This window comes from Tauraco erythrolophus, chromosome Z (assembly GCF_009769465.1).
Source record: "Tauraco erythrolophus isolate bTauEry1 chromosome Z, bTauEry1.pri, whole genome shotgun sequence".
In the NCBI taxonomy this organism is placed as follows: domain Eukaryota; kingdom Metazoa; phylum Chordata; class Aves; order Musophagiformes; family Musophagidae; genus Tauraco; species Tauraco erythrolophus.
In genome coordinates, this window is record NC_141496.1 from 40,152,471 (window position 1) to 40,175,928 (window position 23,458).

At 36.9% G+C, this 23,458-nt stretch overlaps 1 protein-coding gene across 4 annotated transcripts in view; it reads right to left on the reverse strand.

Annotated features, from left to right (window-relative positions):
- The window catches only part of VCAN (versican), a 105,808-nt gene that overhangs the window by 24,914 nt on the left and 57,436 nt on the right, over positions 1–23,458 (reverse strand). For 3 of the 4 annotated variants that reach the window (XM_086629229.1, XM_086629230.1, XM_086629227.1), the window contains 3 exons: positions 4,869–10,373; positions 2,602–2,715; positions 139–252 (listed from right to left, as the gene is read on the reverse strand). In XM_086629229.1, coding sequence (XP_086485355.1) covers positions 139–252; positions 2,602–2,715; positions 4,869–10,373 — 5,733 coding nt within the window. The remainder of the gene's footprint in view (positions 1–138; positions 253–2,601; positions 2,716–4,868; positions 10,374–23,458) is intronic. The other variant, XM_086629231.1, reaches the window with a different exon arrangement.

Genomic DNA, 23,458 nt, shown 5'->3' on the forward strand with positions numbered 1-23,458 from the left:
ATCATTGATGACTTCCCACAGATTTTGGCAGTTTCTTCCATCCTTCCATTTTTAGGAGGCTTTGCCTAGTTACTCCAAAAGGGTGTTGAAATGGAAACAGATGACCTTGATCTCCATAGATTAAAGCATACATCTTACCTTGTTCACAGAGAGCACCTACATAGCTTGGCAGACACAAGCAAGTAAAGGTATTGAGGCCATCTATACACGTGGCTCCATTCCGGCATGGGTTAGACTGGCATTCATCAATATCTACAACATAAAGATAAAAATCTTTTTGTAATCCGCCCACCTCCTAGAAGGGAAATGTTCTTCAGCCTTAGTTATACTTATTACTAGGGCCAGTTTAATCTAGAAGAATGAAATATTGCAAAAGACCCAGGTGACAAGTTTATTTGCATGATAACTCTTTTCACTACGCACAACCTTCCTCTCTCTTCCTTCCATAAGGCAAGGAGCAGTTTCCTCAGGAAATGTAACATTACTGATCCACAATGCTATATCCTGCACTCTGACTCCTGAGTTAATTTTTAAAATCTAGACTATCCATTCCTCATTATGTAGCTGAGAAAGAAGTGAGTGTGTGGTGTGTAGTATCTTCCCATACTGGTGGAAAATTTGACTTGAGACTACGACCATGGCACAAAAAATTCTCATCAAGTACCAGAGACCTCAAATATCTTCATGAATCTCAAATATTGGAAATCTTATCATATACCATCAAATAAACAGCTAATTTCAGTCTGCAAAGCAGCACACCCTGGCAGCTTATTGGTTTGCATTCCTCATTTTGTCCTTGTCTAACCTCATCAAGACAAGGCCAAAGCATCATAAAGGCAATCTCACTAAATGACCAGTTAGTTGGTAACATTCATAGTCATGCGCAGGTTTGCTACTGATCTTATGGCTCTAGAGCAAACAACATTTATCTCCCCCACTCCTCTGGCTGCTTAAGCCTTGTCTTCACCTTTTAAATGGGAGCATTAGTTCATTTAATAGAATTACTTTGCTCATGCATTTGCACACATTATAAGCTAGTAAGGCTCTTTATAAAGATGATATAGTGTTTCCTAATGAGCGCTGTTACTCAGAAACAATCACAGCTTAAACTGCAACGCAGATTTTGCAAACATCTTAGTCCAAAGTGAACCGCTGGTAGTGACTGGCTACTAAAATATGAGAGAGGTTAAACGTATCAAACTAACAAACAGTTGTGCAATCCTAGAAATCGCTGCATCATGTGAAAGGCTTTTTAATTTTTTTTTATTTAAAAAACCTACTTCTGTTCAAATTTTATGCTAGACCTTATTTCTTCCAGTCATTTTTAAAACTCTCAAGTCAATGTTTGACGTCTCATCTACAGAATATCCCTGAATCCAGGGCTAAAAATGCTGAGGTTTACTTTCTTAAGCACCACGGAACATATTTCTATATGGTGACTGTCCATGGAGTGAGTGTCTCATTCTAATTTGTTAATAAGCCACTAAGAGTGCTAGGGGACAAGAACTGGCCAGATTGTTCTTTTATAATCTGAAAAAAAAAAAAGTGAAAATTATTATCTCTGACTTCTGGTTTGCAACCAGATGCTATATTCCTTGACAAAGAAGAATAGCTAGGATGCAACATCTAAAACCTGATGTCTACCAGCAACAACCCACTAGGGAACTGGCAAACTAACCAACACGAGCTAGGAAAGCAGAGGAGGACATTGGCTAATTTTTTAATCATATACTGTCTTGCAGAACACAAATAAAACCATAGTAGTCCTGACAATTATGCTGCACTGATACTAGCCTTTGGATGGAGTTGTCTTTTTTTTTTCTCCCAAGCTATATATGATGAGTTAAATGCATTTTAGCAACATTGCATAAGGTTTTTTTTTCTTTTAAATTTGATAGGAAACTGTGTTAACAGGCAAATCCATAGTATTTATCAGGGAATGAAACATCACTTTTCAAAAGACTATACCAACTCTACACTAAACAGCCAAACTACCACTTTCATCATACTTTGAGTCGCTGGTTGGAAGGAAAAATTAGTTATTCTGAACTGTACTGGAGAGTGTCTTCAAACCCACAGACATAGCAGTTAAACACAGATGTCACCGGCAGCTTGAAGAGATCCTCAGCTAGAAGTCACCAAAATACTAACTTATACGAAAGGGATATATGATTATGATCATATTTACAATTTCCTTGAAAAAATATCAAGCTGGCATTCAGTGCTCAGCTTCCCAGTCACATTGGGATTAGTTTATTTTACCAACCTTTCAAGTAATTAAACAAAGCTCTTAAGAACTATTCCAAATATTAATGTTTATTTGGCTTTATTTATGAATTTAATCTTATGAATTCTGGGTCATGTAGTTCATTTACAATTCTCTTAAATTTGTCTGCATACACATCTGTGCACTTTATAGGAAGAGAGAAAAGGGGTAAGTGAACCTCCTTCATTTTATTGTTCTCTTCTTAGGTAAGGCCTCACTGTAGAATTTTTCAAATGTTTATGTATTCTTCAACTTCAAAACACACCATTTCTGCAGATCTCATATATGAAAACATTATATTAGACTTTACCAGTATCTAGATGGCATCAGCTTACCTAATTCACACTGCTCGCCATTGAAGCCCGGCAAACATGTACAGATGTAAAATGAACCACGTGGATAGCAGGTACCACCATTAAGGCAGGGATTGCTTTTGCATGGATCTTGGCCTGTTAAACAAGTAGAAAAAGAAAACTGAACTTTCAAGGAACTGATGTCATCTTGATATTTTGGAAGAAGAAATCTTTCTTCATTGCTGCATTGATGTTGCAGGCTTTACTGTAGTTATAGAAACTCTATTAACCTAATAGACTACTGAGAATAATATAGTTTTGTAAAACAGTAAAGCTTATTTTCAGACATCACTATTTTCTACTTTAACAACAACAAGGCATTTACTATGAACCAGTATAAATAATTTTCAGAGTTACATTTTTTCATAGCAATTTGTACTATATTTGGCAGTCATGATATTCTATTGAGGATTTAGTTTGCATGACATGACAATTAATTATAGCTGAAAACAGTTAAACATATGCAAAATGAATGGAAAATGCTTTTTTTTTTTGAATAGGGTTAGTTACGTAGAATGATTGGGTACACAGAACATACTGGCTGACTGCTGTTGTTTTACTTTGTTATATTTAATAAACCAATGCCCATAAAGTCTTATTTCTTTGAAAGAATGTTTTCATACATGCGTATTTCCCACCCGTCTTTCTTAAAAACACATTTCAAGAATACAAATAAAGATAGAGAATACATTTGTAACTGAACTAAACATTAAAATAAAAGCTTACCTGCTGTGAAATCCTCAGTTGTTACAGGAGTTATCATTTAAATAGTTTTTCCTTGTAGAGCTTTGTGCCTTCTAGTGATGTTTATTTCAAATGAGTTTAGATACCTAGGTATTTGCATTTGATTTAATGCCTAGGAGCAATCACTCGCACAAACAAGTACGCACTAGGTAACCATTTCTAAATATGAGCTTCTCAGAAGTAGAGGAAAATCATGAAGACAGTCCTTTTGGGATACAAGAAGAAAGCCCTGGCTTTTAAAACTCACAAAATAAGTAAGAGAATTCTGTAACCTAAGTTAATTCAGAGACACGAGGAAAGTTTAGATTTGTGGTTACCTTTTTCCAAAATAATCTGACTACGGTTTATGAAATAGAAGATAAGTAACATCTATTTTACCCTTGCAAGATAGACATTCAAAGAAGTCTTCTTAAAGTACCAAGTTCCCTATCTACTCACTGGAAAGCAGAAGGTTCAGTTGAAAGCCTCCAGAAGAAAAACCCATCTACATAACCTTGGTATTGTAATGAAGTGGGCAGGATTAACTTTGGAGGTTTTGAAAAGAATGTGATCATATCCATAAAATAGGATGCTTGCTTTAGGACTGCTTCACTGAAAATCCCAAATGTAGGGCTATGTTAAGCACCTTACAATGTTCATTGTGCTTTTACTGCCTGTTTGTCCTCCTAGAGACTGAATGTTTTCCCAATAAACGTTTTCAAATTGACAGCTGCCTTGATTATTTGAGGAAAAATAATAGAAAACCCTATAAAATTAAGCTAGTTTAAATCTTTCCTCAGCTATATCTAGATAAAATATGAATTGAAGTGACACTAACCATACTGACCCTACCTGCATCATCTGTGTATTTGGTGAAATGGTGCCTAATAAACCTTATGTAAAACAAAATATTGTGGCAAAACACATCTAATAAGATCTGTAATTTATAAGGGACAGGCACTGTATCAACGAGTTAAAGCTACAGACAGGTTGAAAACATGAAGTCTTCGTTTTCTCTTCTCTGGAAAGTTACATTGTAGGTCAAGGGAAGTTAATTTTTATAGAAAATAAACGTGCACTAGATCTGCTCTCTAAGTCAACTGCAAGATGTTATAAAACAACTCTGCCTATAAACCAATTGTATAAGCACTATCATCATGCCGACACAGAAATAGGATCAGACAAAATTATCTGTTGGAAATTAGAAAATGAAAGAATTACAGTTGAATTCTTTACTACAGTCAATGTTACCTTCCTGTCTTTTAGAACTGGCTGATCACCTCAAGTCTGATCCAGAGCTCCACGATGCAAACACTCAGGAAGAGTCACTGAGCTTGAGTTTTGGTACCCCCATCCTCCTTCACTTTGTAGGGGTTACAGTCGTGCTGATTTCAAAGCTTGAGGCTCACGAGTTCTGTTGTTATTTCACATGGTGCTCTGATTGTCATACGTCTTATCATAGTTAAGACACACATTTACAAGTATCACAACAGAAATATACAACAGTGATCATATTTGGAAGTTACCTGGAATCTGCACTGCTGTGCCTTCAACTGAACCCACACTGGTGCCAATCAGGAAATCTGATCCATTAGTGACTTCCGGAAGGGAAAATGTTGAAGTTACAAGTTCAATAGTGTTTGGCTCCTCAGAGCTTATCGTTGACTGCTCGTTTTGATACGGACTGTTTCCAGGGGCAATGCTGTTTGTTGCAATGTTAGAAGAAATTGTCGTGATTTCCTCTCGATCAAACAAAGCTGATTGTGTTTCTGTGCTTGCATCCAAAGGTTGTGAAGATGAAGCTAGCATTGTAACCGCTTCCTCGTCAGGTTTAAATACTTCACTTTCAATGCTATTGGGTGAATCTGAAACGGGTGTGGAAAAAAGCCATGGGATCTCTCTCTCAGTACTCCTGTCATCTTCTTGGTGGGGGTTGTTCACTCTCCCTGAGGAAGCTTCAACTTTTACTGTGCTAACTTTCGGAACATCTGTGCTCACTCTTTCTCCAAAATTCAGAAAAGCAGTAGGAAAGATATGTATTGATGGAGAATCTCCAGAAACAGTAGCTTCTTCATCAACAGTTAAATCAGTTACAGAGGTTTCTGTCTCCTCTGTCCTGTCTGTTACAGGCCTGTTAAGGTGAGGAGTACTTTCAGTAGTTGTGCTTTCTGAAACAGTCTTGGGAGAAAACTCCAGCAGAGAAGATTCTGTACTGTCGAGTAGCTCTGTAGTGGGTGGTTTATATGTTGCAGCAATATCAGAACTAACCTCTTTGAAGGTTCCTTCTGATGAATGATTGGACTGATCTGAATCCTTTGATGATGATGTACTTGGAACCTCAGGATACTCAGATATTCCATTAACTAACTGAACAGTTACTGAGGACTTAGGAGTTTGAGGTGCAGGATAAAAGCTCACTGAATCTGTTTCTTCATACTCTACTGATGACGATTTTGTGTTTGTGTATACTGTAGGATGCTTTTCTTCATTCTTGCTAGATGATACAGTTGTCAGTTGGGAGGTATGCTGTGTGGTGACAATACCTGCATCAAGCATGCCAGTTGTCCAAACCTTTTCTGTCTCAGTAGTTAAAACTGGTGTAAGAGAAGGAACCACAGGCTGCTTATCATCCAGTTCTTCTTGGCCCATTCCAGAAAAGCCAGAGACAGTTTCACTTTGATCTGCTATTACTCGGTTGTCTGCTGAAGTATTCAGCTCATAGGTGTCTTCTGTTGTGCTTATTACAACATGTTTAGTCTCATGAGGCACATGAGGGCTTGCCAGTGATGGTACTGTAGGAAGGAAAATGCCCAGTTCAGAGAGTTTGGTAGTGATTAGAGTTTCTGTTGCAAACTTCATGGGATTACCTGAGCCCAAATCCTTGTCATCTGATTTTGGTCTGTGCTCAGCTGTTACTGATTCACTACTTGGCTGACTCAAAGTAGTCAAAGAAAGACTATCACCAGATCCAAGTATCTTCTCTTTGGTTGTGGAAAATTTAGGTGTTGAATCATATTTCTCCCCTTCAGCTGTCGTGCCATCATCACCACCATATGTTGATTGCATGACAGGGTTTGGCATTGTCTGCACACTTATTATATCTTCAGGCATTGATTTTGAGTGATCCACATCTATAATAGCTGTTTTTTCTGATGGTATTTGAAGTCGTTCTTCAATTAATGTAATATCACCATATACAGAAATGTTCAATATAACACTTCTTTTATCATCAATCATGGGAATAATTTTCTCATATATCCCAGTATCACTTGTTAGTTCTTCTGATGTAGCTGTCTTTGGTTGAACAGCAGATTGATTTGCCACAATCTCTTTTTCTTCTGTAAAAAGGGATGATAGTCCTGTGATCAGAGTCTGTGATCCATCTATCGGTGACTCTGTTGTCAAAACTTCGGAATAAATGTCCCCAGGAACACTAGATGAAGCATTTAGTTCTACTTTTGACACAAGGGGTATTGACAAATGAGTAAACATATCAGGAGAAGATGAATCCAAAACACCCACCCAGCCAGATCCTTCTCCAGAGCTTTCAGGTAATACCCTGCCTGGCATTTTCATTGTTGATGTTACAAGCAATTCTTCTGTTTCAAGATTAGGAGTTCCAGTCAGTATCACAGAAACAGGAGTTACACCATCTTTAACCAGCAAATGTGACGTTTCCTCTTGAGAAACAGCTTTAGAAGTAGCTGTTGTCCTACCTGTTTCATTTTCTCCTCTCCTATAGTTAGTTTCATTATTGTGAGGTTCTTCAATTGCAACAAAATAATGTGTCCTATCTGTAATCTCTTTGGAACTGAAGCTCTTGGAACTCTCTTCTGCCAAAGTTGGGGAACTAGTGATCACTGAGCTGGCAAACTGGCCTTCTGTTTCTAACAGCAGTTCAGTTACAGCACTTGTAACTTCTTCATTAACTTCAGAATAAGATTCAGTACTTCCTCTTTCAAAGTCTTGTGTCTTGTCAGTTGAAAGTTTGGGTCCCCTATCTTCAGGATGAGAAGTCTGAGGACTTGAAGTACTCATGATTTCTTTGACAGCCAATGGCACTACAGAAGGAATAACAGCAAGGCCGTCTCCCGATCCTTGTCCTGAGAACAATGAATCACCATTGAGCTCACTATTTGTTAGCTTTTCTTCTTTAGGTGTCAGGAGTGATTTGGGAACATCTTTTGTAGGGAAAATATTTTGTAGCAACTCCTCGTCTTGCTCTATACCTGTAACTGGGGAGCTTATGTATTTCCTTTCAATCTTTACAGACTCAGTTACTCTGTAATCATTAAATGGCAAAAGTATTTTTTTAACAGATTCAGTTTCTAATTCATTTTCTTCTGAATACGGACTGACGGTTGGAACACTTAAAAATCCCAGATGTTCATGATTAGCCTGTGTACTTTTAAAGAATGGGTATGTTGTAGTTTCTTCAGAAGATTCTGTAACTTTTGGTGAAATCTCCCTTGGCCTATCTTCCCTAGAATGCATATCTTCCACCAAAGGAACCTTCATAGTAAAAGCTCTTACTGTCAGTTCATCTATTGTTTTCTCTTCTATTCTTCTGTCAGTTACAGTTCCCAATGTTGTTACTTCATGTTCAGTACTTGTGACTAGCTCATCGGGTTTGGTAGTGAGGGCATGATCCATAGAGGGTGTGCTGACAACTTTTTTGTCATACTTCTCTTGCGTTTCTGGTCTCCCAGTGTGTGGAACTGCTGTTTTTGCAAATGATTCAATCAATGTGCCTGCTTCTCCAGATCCCTGATCAATAAATGAGAAATGACTTCCAAGTATTTCTTCAGTAGGTCCATTAGACATCAGTTTTGTGGTGCTGCTGTCACCTTTGAATTCTTCTCCAGAGCCATGCTCAATCAAGAGAATCTTACCTAATGAGACAGTTGAACTAACTTTTGCATTTTTGCTTTCTGTAGATTCAGCTACTGCTTTTATATTGCCAGTAACATGTGTCATCATGATGTTGTGAGGGCTGTTACTAACCACTGATTCTGGAGCTGATGTGACCTTACCTGTTTCTAAATCTTCAGTTTTAACTCCTGGTGCAACATGGGATATTATCTCTTTTCTAGAACCAGGAGTAGATTTTACTTCAGAAGGAGCTGTGTAAGGTGGTTCTGTTTCCTGGTTTTGTTCTCCTGGGTTTCCTGTACTAAATACATCCCCGGACATCTGACTTGCTACTCCAGACTCCTTTGTCAAGCCATCTGACCTGGTACTTGAAACTGATATTGCTGATTCATCTGTTCTGGCATGTTCCTCATATTCTGTTGTTGCATTCTTCAGTGAAGTGCCATCTATGCTGTAAACTTTTCCTTCATGCTTTTCTGTTTGTGTTTCAGTGACAGGTCTTAATGGAACCGAAGTCAAAGTTGCAGACTCAATGATAACATCTATGTCTCCAGAACCCGGATCAATAAACGGGGAGTCAGTACTTACCACTTTTCTTGTGGGACCCCCTGAAAATATGTCTGATGGTTCTTCTGCTGATCCTTCACTTATAAAAAGCTTCTTCTCTCTCAAGGGAGGAACAGTGGAGACCTTTTTGATTTCAGAACTTATGCTACTTGTTACCAGTACTGTTTTTCTGTGTGGGGTGGGCTCTTGACTTACAGTTCTGACTTCACTAGTAGTGCTTACAAGTTCATTCAACTCTGAATTTCCCCCTGCAGCAGTAGGTGAATTTTCCTGACTTGAATAAACAGTGGTCTGTATTTCTTTTTCATCTTTAATATTCTTTTCTGTTACAAGAGAACTGGCAACTACTTTTTCCGTAACAAACTCAGACACAGAATTGGTGGCAAGAGTTCCTTCAGAACTTTGATCAAAAGCAGAATAAAGAGTGCTTATTCCTCTGGGCAAAGAGGAGGTGATTCCTGAAATGGTTACGGAAGTCTCTGTTGGCAGTACTGTGCCAGGGCCCAAAGAAGCATCTTGCATTGAAAGTGTTTCTGTTACTGCTGTTTCCGTTGTCATGGCTGAAGTTATAATGATGTCTTCTTCTACATATCCAGAGCCTTCTAGGACTATAAAAGAAGAAGCACTCATCTCAGGCTTTGCTGTATGACTACTTGTTTCCAGAAGATTTTCAACTGGGGAATTTGCATTAAGTTTAATGGTTGATTCATAATGATCTCCTGGAGCAGGGGTTGCCTCTTCTGGAGTAAAGTCTTTCACACCTATGCCTGCCATAGCAGTATTAAAAACTACATCCAGAGAAGCAGTTACAGCAGAACTTTCCACAGTAAATGCATCAGGAATAGAAGTTATAGCAGAGTTTTTTTCGTCATCTTCCTTTCTTGACATTGTCACAATTTCTGAGAAGACAGAACTGGATAAATCAGATTCGGTGGAGCCATCTCCAGAAGATTCACTAGTAATCAAAAGCAAGTTTTTTGTATCTTTAGTAGAGCTCTCCTCAGTTCTATGCCATGTTATAGTCTCTTTATTTTTTTGCAGAGATTGTTCATATGAAGAAGTAATGGCTGTTGATTTATCTGTTGTGGCAACTTCTGACTCACCACTATAAACAGGTTCTAACATTGCAACATCTGCTGTCGGTTGTGTAACTTCAAATGCCCCTATTACTTCTCCAACTTTGCTTGGCTGCATAGTACCGGAAGCTTCCGTTTCAGGTATTATAAATGTGTTTGTTTCATTGATTTGGGAAAAGGTTACATTTTTGGAATGTGCAACGCTTTCAATTTGGTCACTTCTCGCTTCCTCAGCTTTTGTGCTCTTAGGTGCACTAGTAACTTGTTGCTTTCCATTGATAAACTGCAAAGCTGGAGGAGTTGTAACATCAGTAGTATTTTCACAGTCTTCCTCTTCTTCAAAATCTATTAAGTTTGGAAAGAAAGGATCCAGTATTATAAATTCAGACGAATCCTGCACAGAGTCTGAAGTACAGGGTTCAGTCTGAGCTGATTCTGTATCAATGTGGGGTTCATCTATTGCATGAGGAAGCATGTGGCGACTGAATAGATCCAAAAATTCATTCACCGGATGATCTGCAAAAAAAAGAGAGCTTTTCATAATCCCTAAGTGACAGTGACGGTTGCGCATTATAGTAGACATATGAAGCACAAGCAATCCATGGGAGAAAAACCAACAACAACAACAACAAATTTCAAAATTAAACGCAGTAAATTCAGTGTGTTCTTCTATTGACAGAAAGTTAAATGCTGCCACAGTGTTTGAGTTTCTAGTTGAAGCCTTCGTGTATATTGAACACATTGATGATGTAATACTGTCAATTACCATGCATGTTTAGTCCCAAACCCACACCTGAGCTAACATCCTACGCTATTAAGGAGAGATAAGAAACGGACAAGATGAAAGTCATTTTTAGACTAAAAGGCTCTGGTCCCAACCTGCAGCAACTGCTTGCATGGATTTGAGCCACTGACTAACCTTTACCGAAAACTGAAGTTAGACAGAGATAAGCAAGGCAAAGTCTAAATAAAATAGGATATAAAGAATATGCCTATGTAACTCCATTTATTCTCAGTATAGAGTAACTCAAATTACTAGGAACATTGTAAAAACTACACCAATTGCTCTACTCTTTACACTTGGACCCTAGGTCAGTAAATAAAGTCTCACTTTACAAAGTTGTTGCTATTTGGCATTATAAAGCATTGTGAAGCAAACACGAAAAAATATCCCGGATGCAAAAATCAATCACCATTCAGACAGTACATGAATAAAGTCCAGCTGTTTTCTTCTGCTTACCACTCCTTTTGAATTATTTACACACTCCCATAGATCGCACACCTCTCAGATTTTTTTCTAGGTGGGCAAGCAGATAAGGAGGAAGAGGAAGTTCTAAGTAGACAAGGTTTTAGCTGCATAAACCCTCATGAACTCGTCTAAAATTTATGATACCAAATTCCATAGACACTTTTAAAATGTGCCCTCTCAGCACAAACATTACTTCAAACCTTCTGTTCCAGACAATAAATGCTACTCTCATTTTTAAAAAGAAAAAAAAAGAGACTATCCAACAGACTCAGAAAAAAAGCCAAATTTCAGGCTTGACCAACTGACTTGAAGCCGGAAACTTTGTGCTGAAATCTTATTCCATTAATTTATCTTTATTCTGAATTTATGTTGATAACTGTTTTGTCCAAAGCAAAATTACTGTTTGCTGGTATAAACTGGTGTAGCCAATGGATCTTTGTCTACATCTGCCAGTAGAGGACCTGAACCTACATACAAGACTCTTACAGCAATGATTGCTCCCCAAAGAGTATCTGCAGGTATTCAGGCATACTCAATATATGACAAAGCACAATTATTAAGTAAATCTTTCTCATTAAAACTATTTACAAGACTCAAAAAAAAAAAAAAAAAGAGAATCTGACAGGAAAAGTATTTCATTAGTTTGAAGTAATTCCTCTACACACAAACATCATTTCACCTCTGTGACTACTGAGCCCTCAGAGATGGAGTAATCAGCTGATCATTCTGCAAAAGAATGTGTTAAATCACATTAAATTGATGCAGAGTACTGTGAAAGGTTTGTGATTCTTTGGCTTGAGCTGTTTTGTGTGTGCAAATTGACTGCAAGAGGTCATTGCAATTAAGGTCTATTAAGAACTAACATTCTAAATCTCATGCTGTACTTACAGCTAAACTCACAAAGTATTACTGAATCTTCATTTTGCTAAACCTCCAGTTGAAGAGTAAATGGCAACTTCAGGTCTGTTTTACCAAGAACACATAATAAAGTACCCTGAATTCAAGGCTTTGATCTAATTCTTAAACAACTTGGAAAAAATTAAGATCCATGTCAGCCTTACAGAGAATAAATCACCTTCAGCATTATGTGTTTCCACTAAAATATTGTTCGTACAGCACTAAGCTCAGAGTTCTCAGTGTAACAAAAAAAAACAAAAAAAGGTTGCTTTTAACCTCATTTCTACCTGGCTATTCTATATTGCCCCAATGAAGCCTGATGTTTATTTTGTGCTATGACAGCTCTATTAGATGACTATGGTATTGAACCACCTTCTCTCTCCCTTATGTGTGCTTGGAAGTTGTTTTATGCAATGCTCATAAAAAATGCTCAGAAAGAATTTCTCCCTGTTCCTTCCTCCAGAAGGTTAGAAATATTTACGAGAGGCTGCCCGGTGCCATAGAAAAAGATAGCTTCTCCAGCCATTTATTTGAGTCTTCCCAGATCTCCCTTTCAAATTTTGTTCAAGCAGAAAAGCAAGAATTTAGTTTTTTGTCCAAGATTTGCAATATGCAATGGAGAAGTATGTCTAATAACAACACTTTCAGAATCCACAAATTTTAGAAACGAGAAACACTAGATACTGAGGAATCATATCTTCATAAAAGTAGAAGCTCTAATCAACACAGAATTGTACACCTTCTTTTCAAAACTGTGAATGAAAAAAATACACAAGTAACTGAAAGAGGAATAGCAAGTCAAAGCTGCTAGGGAGCTTTGACAGTTTCTGATTCTCAGCAAATTCACTATAAAACAACTGCACCAACATACAAAACCAGAGAACCACATACAGAAATGTGCATGGGCAAGAAAGATGGCTCATGCAGTGTTACTTGAGAAGTATTATGTACAGTATTACTTAAGAAGCAATATGTATAAATAACCTGGTATGTAGACTAATGTGGCATAAGCATTAATTACAGTTTCATACACAGCTGTTGGGATTGTGTGCACAAAGTGTGTAGTATGCTTTTGCACAGAACTATACATTAGAAAAGATTATAAAACCTGGATGGGACTGGATAGGCTGTAATTTATAGTAGGGTACCATGACTAACAAGTTCTGACCAGTGTATTATTTTTGTAGCAGTGCACACCTGGGAGTCCCTCAAATTACTAGCTCACACTAAATCATTTATGGTAGGTAATAAATTTAATGAACAACATCTGTTCCAAATTCACCTAGAAGACATACAAATTCTTACATATGCAAAGATCTCTATCAGACCTTACTTTTACTTTGTTAGCTTTTTCAAGATCTCACATGCCACAAAGTTCCACATAAAAGAACCTTAGCTAAAGGTATATTCCAATAATAAACTTTCAGGAGGCTCTTTCATTAAATACTAAGTGGTTTTGTTCTTGTCTTTTTTTTTTTTTCCCCAAGAAAATAATAACCAGCTTTTAAGAAAATAGTAAAGAATCCAATTGAATTATTTTTTTATTAGAATTCTTATCCTTTTTTGAGCTTTGATTATTCTGTATTAGAAATCAAGTTGCCAATACTCATGGTTAACAGCTATGGAAAATTCTCTTAAAGCCCAGAGATGGCCAATAATCTATATAACAATAGACCTCATACAACCTTGTCCTCTAAGAATAAGTAAGACACTAGGATGAAAACATAAGTGCTACCATAAAATACGAATACAGGAGGGAAAACTGTTATCTGTTGAACCAGTTTGTTAGACCCTTAGGGCAGACACATATACACTTGCAGTAGTCTTAAACTGGCTAGATGCAACTGACATATGTTGCCCCTATTTATGTTCATGTACATTCCAGCTGCAGGTAAAGACATATAGACCTGACCCTATTAAGAGATGAAATGAGGACTTTAAAGGAAAAGAGTTTGGCTCCTAAATATGTAGATCAATAGTTGACACATATCATGGCAAACAAGCCAAAAGGAGCACTTGTTCAAAGAGGTGCTTTGTTCCCATGGCTTCAAGAAAAAGAAAGTAAAAACAAGTAGCTTAAAAGTAGTAAAACCAAGGGTTGTCAGTTCAGACTGCCAATCCAAACAAGTTCTAAAGGAGATTTATCAGTCAAGCCTCTTATTGAGGAAAGTGATGAGGTATGCACTGAAACAGAGATGGAATAGATAGGTGGATGAGTGTTTATGCAAACCTAGAGTGCTTCTTAATCCATTTTAAATTACTTGTATGGAATAGGCATCTATCTCAGTGTCAACTATGTGTAAGAAATGGAAATCCCTCTGACTACAGGGTGATTTTTAGCCACAAGAGGACTTGACTGCTACTATATATAACCACTGAGCAACTGACTGAGGTGGCACTAATTTCCATTACAACCTTTCTAATGACAATTGGTACTAAACCCATATTAATTTTTTTGCTGAATCAAATATAAAAGTTGCCTCTATGTTACTAATGGACAAACTAACTTCTGCACATCCAAAAAATGTGTAACGTGTAGCAACATTTTTTCTTGAGAAGACTTTTAATATTCTACAAAGAACCCTAAAGGGCTTTTCCAACACCATTTTTGAGGGGGCAGGCAATAAAAAGCATTTTCTCTCTCAAAACCTTCAGAGAGGCAGCTGGCAAAGATTTAACAGAGAATTAAACAAAAAGTAGATTCTGATATTTTCCAAACTTCAAAATAACAAAAACTTCATTCAGAAGACTTATGGATTTAGCACCGTTTTGTGAAATTCTGGGCCTCTCATTCAAAATGAGACTCTTAACATCTAATCTGGCATCCTGCACATAACAGAATTTTACCTATAGATTCCTGCAATTTCTCCATTTACTGCTTCAGAGCAACATGCTGAGTTATTTGTGAGTAGTAACAGAGCTCAGTCTTTAGTAGAAGGACTAGAGGTCGGATAAACCCATGAAATTCACAGAAAGATTCATGAAATCAGGACTTTGAATCAGGCCCTATATTTTGTTAGAATAGAGCTAAAAAAAAAGAGTTTAAAAAGAAGACCAAAAGCATTCTGGACTGTTTGTTTCAAAAGCATGCATTTCATTGCATAATGTGACACTATCACAAACTCTGTAATATTCACCACCAAGAACTCATAACCACAAGACAGGTTAGGATGAGAAAACAAAATAGTTTCCATCAGTCAAATTTCTTTCTGCACTCAATAACCAGAAAATTTTGGGTTTGGCTTCAACAGAATTATATCAGGGTAGTCAATTCAGATGATAGTACGACTAAAACTCATTAAAATATTGTATATATAAGGTTTTGTATCAAATTTCTGCAAATGTAACATTCGGTGACTGTGAAAAACATAATGCAGTAACTTGCAATAAAAATAAAAAACGTTTGGCTCAGGGAGAAAAGAAAGAAGCAATTTAGTTTAAGATAAAAACTGAGAGCATGTGCATTTTTTCCCCTCTATGCATACTCATTAACTACTTCATTTTCCTTGTTAAATCGCCTTGTGTCTTCTCCACAGATATGTACTCTACATTTACTTTTATATGCCTTCTCTTCTTTACTACAATTGGTCTGCACAATACCACGGTCATCACCTCTGCAGAAGACTCCCATCACACACATAATGATAAATTTGCACTCCTTGGCAATGGTCTTAAACATCACTTCCAACTGATCAGATGGTCTGAGATCAAGGTCAGAGGTGTCTGGGACTAGGACCAGGTGACAAGCAAAATACCTTATACCTAGCAGTTGGCACAATGGTTCAGCTCATCATGGAAGAACAGGCCATCAGCTTAGGTAGGCTGTTAAATGATTCAAGTCAGATGTCTCAAGCTTCATATAGCTATTGATCAGACCCTCACTCATTCAAAAAAACATTATTCTGTGAAAGTCACTGCAGGAATAGATTGTAAAAAGGTGCTATGAAAAGCACACTGATGGCAATGAGAACCGAAGGCAGACTCACAAATCATTACCTTCCTCATTTTTGTACATTCATAGAATTTCCTGCAGATTGAAGCTGGTATGAAAAGTGGATCCAAACAGACAATCCACAGAATAATTCAGTAAACATGCACACTGTGCTTGATTAAGACTCTCTGAATAACCTACACGAATGGCTTTAAGGTGTTATCTCAAAATCCCTGCACATTCGTGGGACACTCCTGATGGGTTTCCAAAGGTGACCTACCAAGAGCGAGCCTACAGTCAGCAGACTTAAATTCAACCAACAGGCATCTCCACTTCATCTGGAAAATATTTTAGAGTCTTCAAAGTAGAAGAGGTTCAAAATGGTTTATTTAAACCCTCTGAAAGTCCAGTGAAGTCTCGTATCTGGGCTTGGGATTGGATCTAGCATGAGGAAAGACGTAAACTGCTTTATGTCACATATTGACCCCATTGAACCTCAGCTCTGCCAGGAACCAGATTTGCAGTCTGAGTGGATTCAAGTAGTTTTAGGACTACAGCTTGCTGAAACTCTTCCAGTGAAACAAACTCAACCAATTCCACAGGAATGTGTCAGTCTCATTGAGTACATATATATTTTTTTTTTTTAAAGCATACTGAAAAAGTAAAGAAGCAATCTAACAAGATGATAACAAAAAAAAAAAAAAATCATTTATTTTATTTCAAAACCTTTGTATAAAAGATTCCCCTCCCACCCCTTAAAATACTACATTTAAATTGGAACAGTCAGCTTCAATTTTACAGAAATAAAACATTCTGATAACATCTTTTGGCCATTTTGCTTCATAGAAAAGGGATTTTTTTTTTTAATTGTTCTTTTCATCTCATTTCAAAAGAAATAAGATTTTGAAATACAGACGTTTCCTGCTGAAGGAGAATTCCAAGTGTCAGCCTTCAGTACATGTAATTCCTCTAACTTGTGCCATCTTGTAATATCATTAACCTACCTAAGCACGGTCAAAGTGCAACAGCACTTCAGGCATACCTCATCTCTCCCATCAGGAAAAGGTGGGAATATTGCCAAAAAGCTGGTCTAAGGTGTTAAAGAAACATGGCTACTATTATACACACCTAAGTAAAAGACAACAAAAAAAGGTCCAGAAATAATCAAATTTTTGATTATTTTAATCCTTCTACCTCATATTAACATGGCTATTCCGTATGATGAGGTCTAGTAAAATCCAGTTCTTGATTATTGTTCAGTCTAAACAAACAAAAAATTGTATTTAGTTTACTTTAAAATGTTCCCTAGTTAGATATATATTTCTAAAAGTTTTGTTAACTTTGGCTCCCTTTAGAAACGCTTAAGGATGTAGGGAACATTTCAATAGGTGTGGGTTTTCTTTTCACCTTCTAAATTTTATCAGAATTTATGTTTTGTTCTCCCTCTGATAGACAAAAGAGAAGTCTGCATTTTTTAAATCTCATCAGCAGTAAAAAAAATAATATATATAAATTGATATTGCATAAAAATCTCAACTAGTCAAGTAAATTTCTGGAAGAAAATATATGAAAATAATAATTTTTGCACAGCTGGCTGGGTAGGAGTTGAAAGTAATTCAAGGTGGGTGGTCAGTCTCGTCTACTCGAATTCACTTTTTTTTTAAATTTTATTTGGGTGTCTCTGTTTCCATGCAAGATACAACCCTGTTGAACATCTGAGTATCAATTGCTGGCATGTTCCTAAACTGCAGCCTTTTCACAGTTATACCGTTCCCCCAAGCTCCATCTTGACAGAGTTGTTGGCTGTGACCAGAAACACCTGTGGAAAGTGGATGTTACTTATGTGGACATCTGTTTTGCACAGGGCTCTGGCCTGCCTGGCTGTGCTTAAACACCCCTGCCAAATTTTAAAGTAATAGACATGATGATACAAAAACCATGTCAGAAATAAAAGAATTGTTTTGTTATAAAAGTGTATCATGAAGCCTCCTGGCAATCTCTGGTGTCTCCTTTAGCTTCATTGCTTCCTGTGTTCCCCCCTCAACGCAGCAGTAAACTTGTTAAGAAAAAACAGATTGAGTAAAATGTCAAGTTGTTAAAAATGGCAGCCTGGTAGTGTCAAGCCTAAGCCCCAGCAAGTGCAAGATACAGTTCCCTGGATAATGACTGAATATTTGTCATACAATATTCTAAGGACAACTATTCCCATTTCCTTTCTACTCCAATATGTCACTAACAAAATGACACTCCAGCCAGCAGTGTCTCCTCCTGAGCTGTCCACGACACGAGCATCCTTCCAATGACAACGTTTTACTTACTGCCTATGGAGAAGACAATTCTAAAACTCTGCCGGGCTAAACAACCCCAAAAACAACCAACCTGTAAGTAATAAATCATGTTCTCCAGCTGAAACTCTAAACAAAGCAAAAAGTCAGACTGTGAAGTCACATGGTAACTGGATTAGCTGGTCTGTCTGGATACATATATAGAAAAGTCCAACTCCACAGGACAACTCACCAGGTCAGGTGGTAAACAGAAGAGCTGGCTGGGAAGGAAAGCAACTGCTCACCAAAACAACTTCAGCCTTGATCTCATGTGTGATATTCCATGGCTGAGGTGGAAACGGTAAGATATCAGCAGGTCTTGTCCTTTCCTAGCCCACTTCACAACCATCCCTTGGTTACACCTACACCGTGTTACACCAAGGCAACCTCAAATGCTTCTGCCATTACACAGATGGAACAAAAAGGAACCAGTTCTGGTCACACGGGAAGAGTGTCCCCACCCAGAAGAACCAAAAATGACTTATCAGAAATAAAATTCGGGGCAGAAGTCAAAATACTACAGTTACAATGTCAAAGCAGGTGTCCATCATTTGACTGCTCCTTTGGCTGCTCAGGTGTGAAATGGCCTGTAATGAATCTTCCTTCCTCTGTCCCTTTCTCCACTAATGCCAACAATATTTGGCTTTCAGAGCAAATTTACAGTATATTCCTTAACATGGCCGTTCTGGAAACAATTAGGTTATATTGCATTAGTGTAGGAGTAATAAAGGTTGGTTTACATAGTAGGCATGCGCTGAATTTTACTTTCGTCATCAAAGTAATATGTCTCAAAGGAGGAATTTTATGTGGCAAAAATAAAACCAGAAAATATTCTGACGTTCAAGCTCTAAGACCTATAGTAGTGTTTATATATGTGGCTGTGTATTTATGAGAAAATAAAGAGGAAGAGAGAGGAAGGAAAGAAGGGAGGAAGAAAGGAAGAGAGGAAGTAAAGAAGAGAGGAAAGACGGAAGAGAGGAAAGAAGGAGCAGAGGAAGGGAGGAAGAGAGAAAAGAAGGAAAAGAGGAAGAGAGGAAAGCAGAAAGGGAGGAAGGGAGGAAGGGAGGAAAGGAGAATCCTCCCTATGCAAAATGGCCTTGTTCTGAATAAATCTGTTCAAAGAACTAAAGCCACGGTGATGATTACTCCACCTGAACTATCCCACAATGCTCTTTTTACAGATATCTGGAGAAGTTTATGTATCTGTACTGTCACTTACCATGACGCTTTTCTGACATTTTATCCTCTACAATTTTACAAGTATCTTTCAAGTACTTTGTGAGCACACTTTTAATTTAATGTCTGCACAACCCACTGGTCATAGAGCTAGCACTCAAAATCACAGCTGATTAGCTACACTGTTTGGCTGCAGTCCCTGTTCTTTTTGGGGAGATACTTAGCGCTATTAATCATGTGTCAACATACACTCATTCTGTCCTGGCAAATCTTTTTTTAAGCTTCAGTTTCTTCATTGAAATATGACCAAAGCTTTACTCGAAAAGTCTATTGTGGGGTAAATCACTCTTGTCTTAGACCTATCTGCTTGTGCAATATGTTACAGTAGTAGCAGTAGTAACTCAAGTTACTACAGTATCTTCATAATATCTTAAATGGAAATATATGTTTTAGAACATACAATAGAGTGATTATGCACATAAATACTGACATACACGGCACATGGATTTTTGCAAATAGATCTGAGTCTTGTGCTTTGTAACTATTATTCAGAAGACACAGAGTGGATTCTGTAATTGCAATTTAAATGGAGTATTCTTAGCGTCATCCCTTGACTTGTGGGAAAAAAAAACCTGAATAAATTTGAAATTAGCTATAGGGATTAATAAACATGGTTGCTTTGGGTGCTAAACATCCAAAGCAGCCTGGGATAAATGGCATTCTCAGTTAAACGAACATAAGGCTGTAAAAAGCCCACTGCTGCAGATGGAATGATGCAAGTGTGACTCTCCCTTTCAGACAAAATTGTAGGAAAAGGAGTGCAGCACCATGTTTCCAAAAGCCTTTCAAAAATTAAGTACTAAACAGTATTTTGAAACATAATTTCTACCTGTATTAACTTTTGGGGTGCCTTTGATCCTCACACTTTCCTGAACTCCGCAGAAACATGTGAACAGAAGGTGAAATAGAAAGAAGAGCAGAGCAGAAAAGGAAGTCTGATACAGCAAACACTCTAAAATAAACTTATAACTGAAGCAGACCTATCTGTGAGCAAGCTGTAGTGTATCTGTAAATATTTAACCATTTCATTGCTCAGAGCTGGAAAAAGAACATATGATGCATACAAAGCATGAGCTTCTTTTTAACCATATAATCACATGCACATATAAAAAGGAGAAACAGTTTAATTTTTCTTGTAAAAGTAGAATTTTTTCAATCTAGATTTTTTTTTTTCTTTTTTGCAAAAATTGAATATTTGTTTTGGAAAAATATTCACTTGTTTTTAGAAACATTTGTTTTTTGAAAAAGACATTTTTATTGGAAAATACTTGAGAACAAAAGTTTTTGACCAACTATAGCTAAAAATAGATGCATAGCTGTGGTAATCTTGGTGCAGCACTAAAAAAATGGCAGAAGGAGACAGACTTTTGACTTAAACCTATTAGCACAAAGTCCATCCTATACTAACATGGTTATACGGCTACTGACTCAGAATCAGTTCACAGCAGACAGGTTCTGAATGTGGGCAGACTAAACTGAAAAAAAAAAAGCATATAGCCCAAGAAGCCAAACAATTCAATTAAGGTAAGAACAAATAAATGCTTGAGCAACATTTTGGAGATGTATAAGTACTTCAGTCTCATTGATTTTCATAGTGTTCCTACTTCACACAGGGTAGAGTATACAACTAGCTTATGCCCTCTTAGGTCATCTGGTAATCTTGGTAACTCAATACCATACTAAACTGCTATCCATTATGTGCACTGCAATGCTCAGCTGTGTTTCTCACTTGGTGATGCTGAACTCCTACATCCAACACCCACAAACTGCAAAGCCAAACATTAGCATCTTTGTTATCTATTGCAATTTAGTAATTTCCAAACTGTGACAAGTTTGACATTAGTGTCCTTGTCCCTGATGGCATGAAATTAACCAAATTTAGTTGTTGTTCAGATGATTAGTTCAAGAAATTCTGCTGGAGCTTACACCAACTTTGGTTTCTTTGAGCATGAAAAGTAGTACCTCCGCTAAAGCAAAAGACAGTGACCACTGAAAAGCTTTTTCCAGGTTCATTCACCACTGCAACGCTATTATCATAATCTAGTTTCACCACAGGATATATCCTGTGGTCTTTATCCTTGCCTGTTAGTTGGGCCAAGTGTATATAACATTTCCAAAGGACTGAAGAATTTGCTTGTAGTATTTAATATTTAACGAAACATATCACTGGAAACTCACTACACGCCTGACTAGTAAATACATGAGCAATCCAAGAACTGTTTCACTCACTACTGCCAAGAAAGGAAAATAATAGTTTAGACAAAATCCCACAGTAAAATCTTATTAAAAATCTCGATGCTACTCTATGTACATATAGGCATATTTTTTGCTATTATTTTGGCAAAAAATTTACATCAAATACAGGTAAATTCTTTTCTTCAAGCTAAAAACTTCCCACTGAAACTATGGAACTCTTCCTTGATGAGGTACTATATGAAAAATCAAAGATCATGTTTAAAAAAGTTAAAAATTAATGTTTCCTATGCACTCTTTAAGCTAATGCTTGGTAACAAGAGAGTAATGAAGTGCAGCAGAGGTAATATCAAAGCAGGCACAGACTGCTGGAAGATAATATTGCTCCTGATCAGGAATAAAATTCCAACTGCACTTCTCCTCCTCATGGATTTCAGCTCTAATCATTAATGAAAAGAAATTTCTACACAATTTTTTATACTGAGTTCTCCTCATTTTATACTGAGTCTCTCCACATAGTAATATGGGACTGCTCAGACAAGTGCTAATATAACTCACTGATCAGTTTTTCAAAAAAATGTGAATTACTCCATAGAAAAAGATAGATAACTTTAGCTCCATGTTCCCAAAGGCGATACAAAACATACAGCAGAAACCCTGAACACATTCTAACTTGTGCCAGGAAATAATTCATAAGTATCTTGAAAGACATCAGCAGGTATTATGTATAATTATTGATCAAATTTATCATCTAAACACTTCCAAAAAGAGGGAGATAGAAAAAGACTAGCTGGATTAGCAAGGATTAATTCAATCATTAAATCTAAAATGTATAAAGAGCAACTGCAAAAAAGACCACTGATAAGTATATACTCAAAAAGAAAGAATAGGCAACAAATATTTTTTAAAGTGCTATTATTAGACTAATTATCAAGTGACTCATCTTAAGGGAATTACTATCTATTAAGATTTTTAGCCTTTGGGTCACTTGTAAAAGTATTTTTATTTTGATTTCCAGGATCACATCCTTACATTCTGAAAGAGGCAGAAAAGGTTATATCCTCATCATAAGTACTAAGATTCGTTACAATCTGAATATATTCAGAAAACTTTGATACAGAAAACCACTTTCCTCAAAAAAAATAATTCATACTGTGTTTCCATGTAAAAGACAGCTCATCTTTTTGCAATAGGATTTCTTAAGACTTTCTCCAAGTGTAAACAAAACTCCTAAAAGGATTCCTCTCCTTCACAACTGAAGTATGAAAAACTACATTGCACCTATGAATAAAGTTCCTTCATTTCTCTCATGAATAAACAAAAAGAGCTATAAGAAAGCTGGAAATGTGTAATCCCTATGTCTAGATCTGAGACGTTTCCTTGGAAACAATGCAAAAACAGCAGGGAATGTGTAGGCATCCTCTGAACAGTATTTAATGTGAGGGCACTGTTTCTTGTATCTATGGAAGTCTATAAAGGAATGCAAAAAAAGAAATTATTGTTCTATAATAAGTCTTCAGGAAGAGCCAATAGTGGTCTAAAGACTACTTATTAATTCACAGTCTTAGCTTCTTGTGAGACTTTCTAAGTATCAGGTTTCAGCTCTGTTGGTTATGGGGTGTGATTTTTTCTTTTCCTTTGTTTTGGAAAAAGGAGCAGTGTAAAAAAAGTTCAGTTTTATTACAATTACTTGTTTATTGGAGCTTGCTTTCACATAGGGCATCATTTCTTAAATCATTAAATATTATTTCTATGTGATGGTGTACAACCT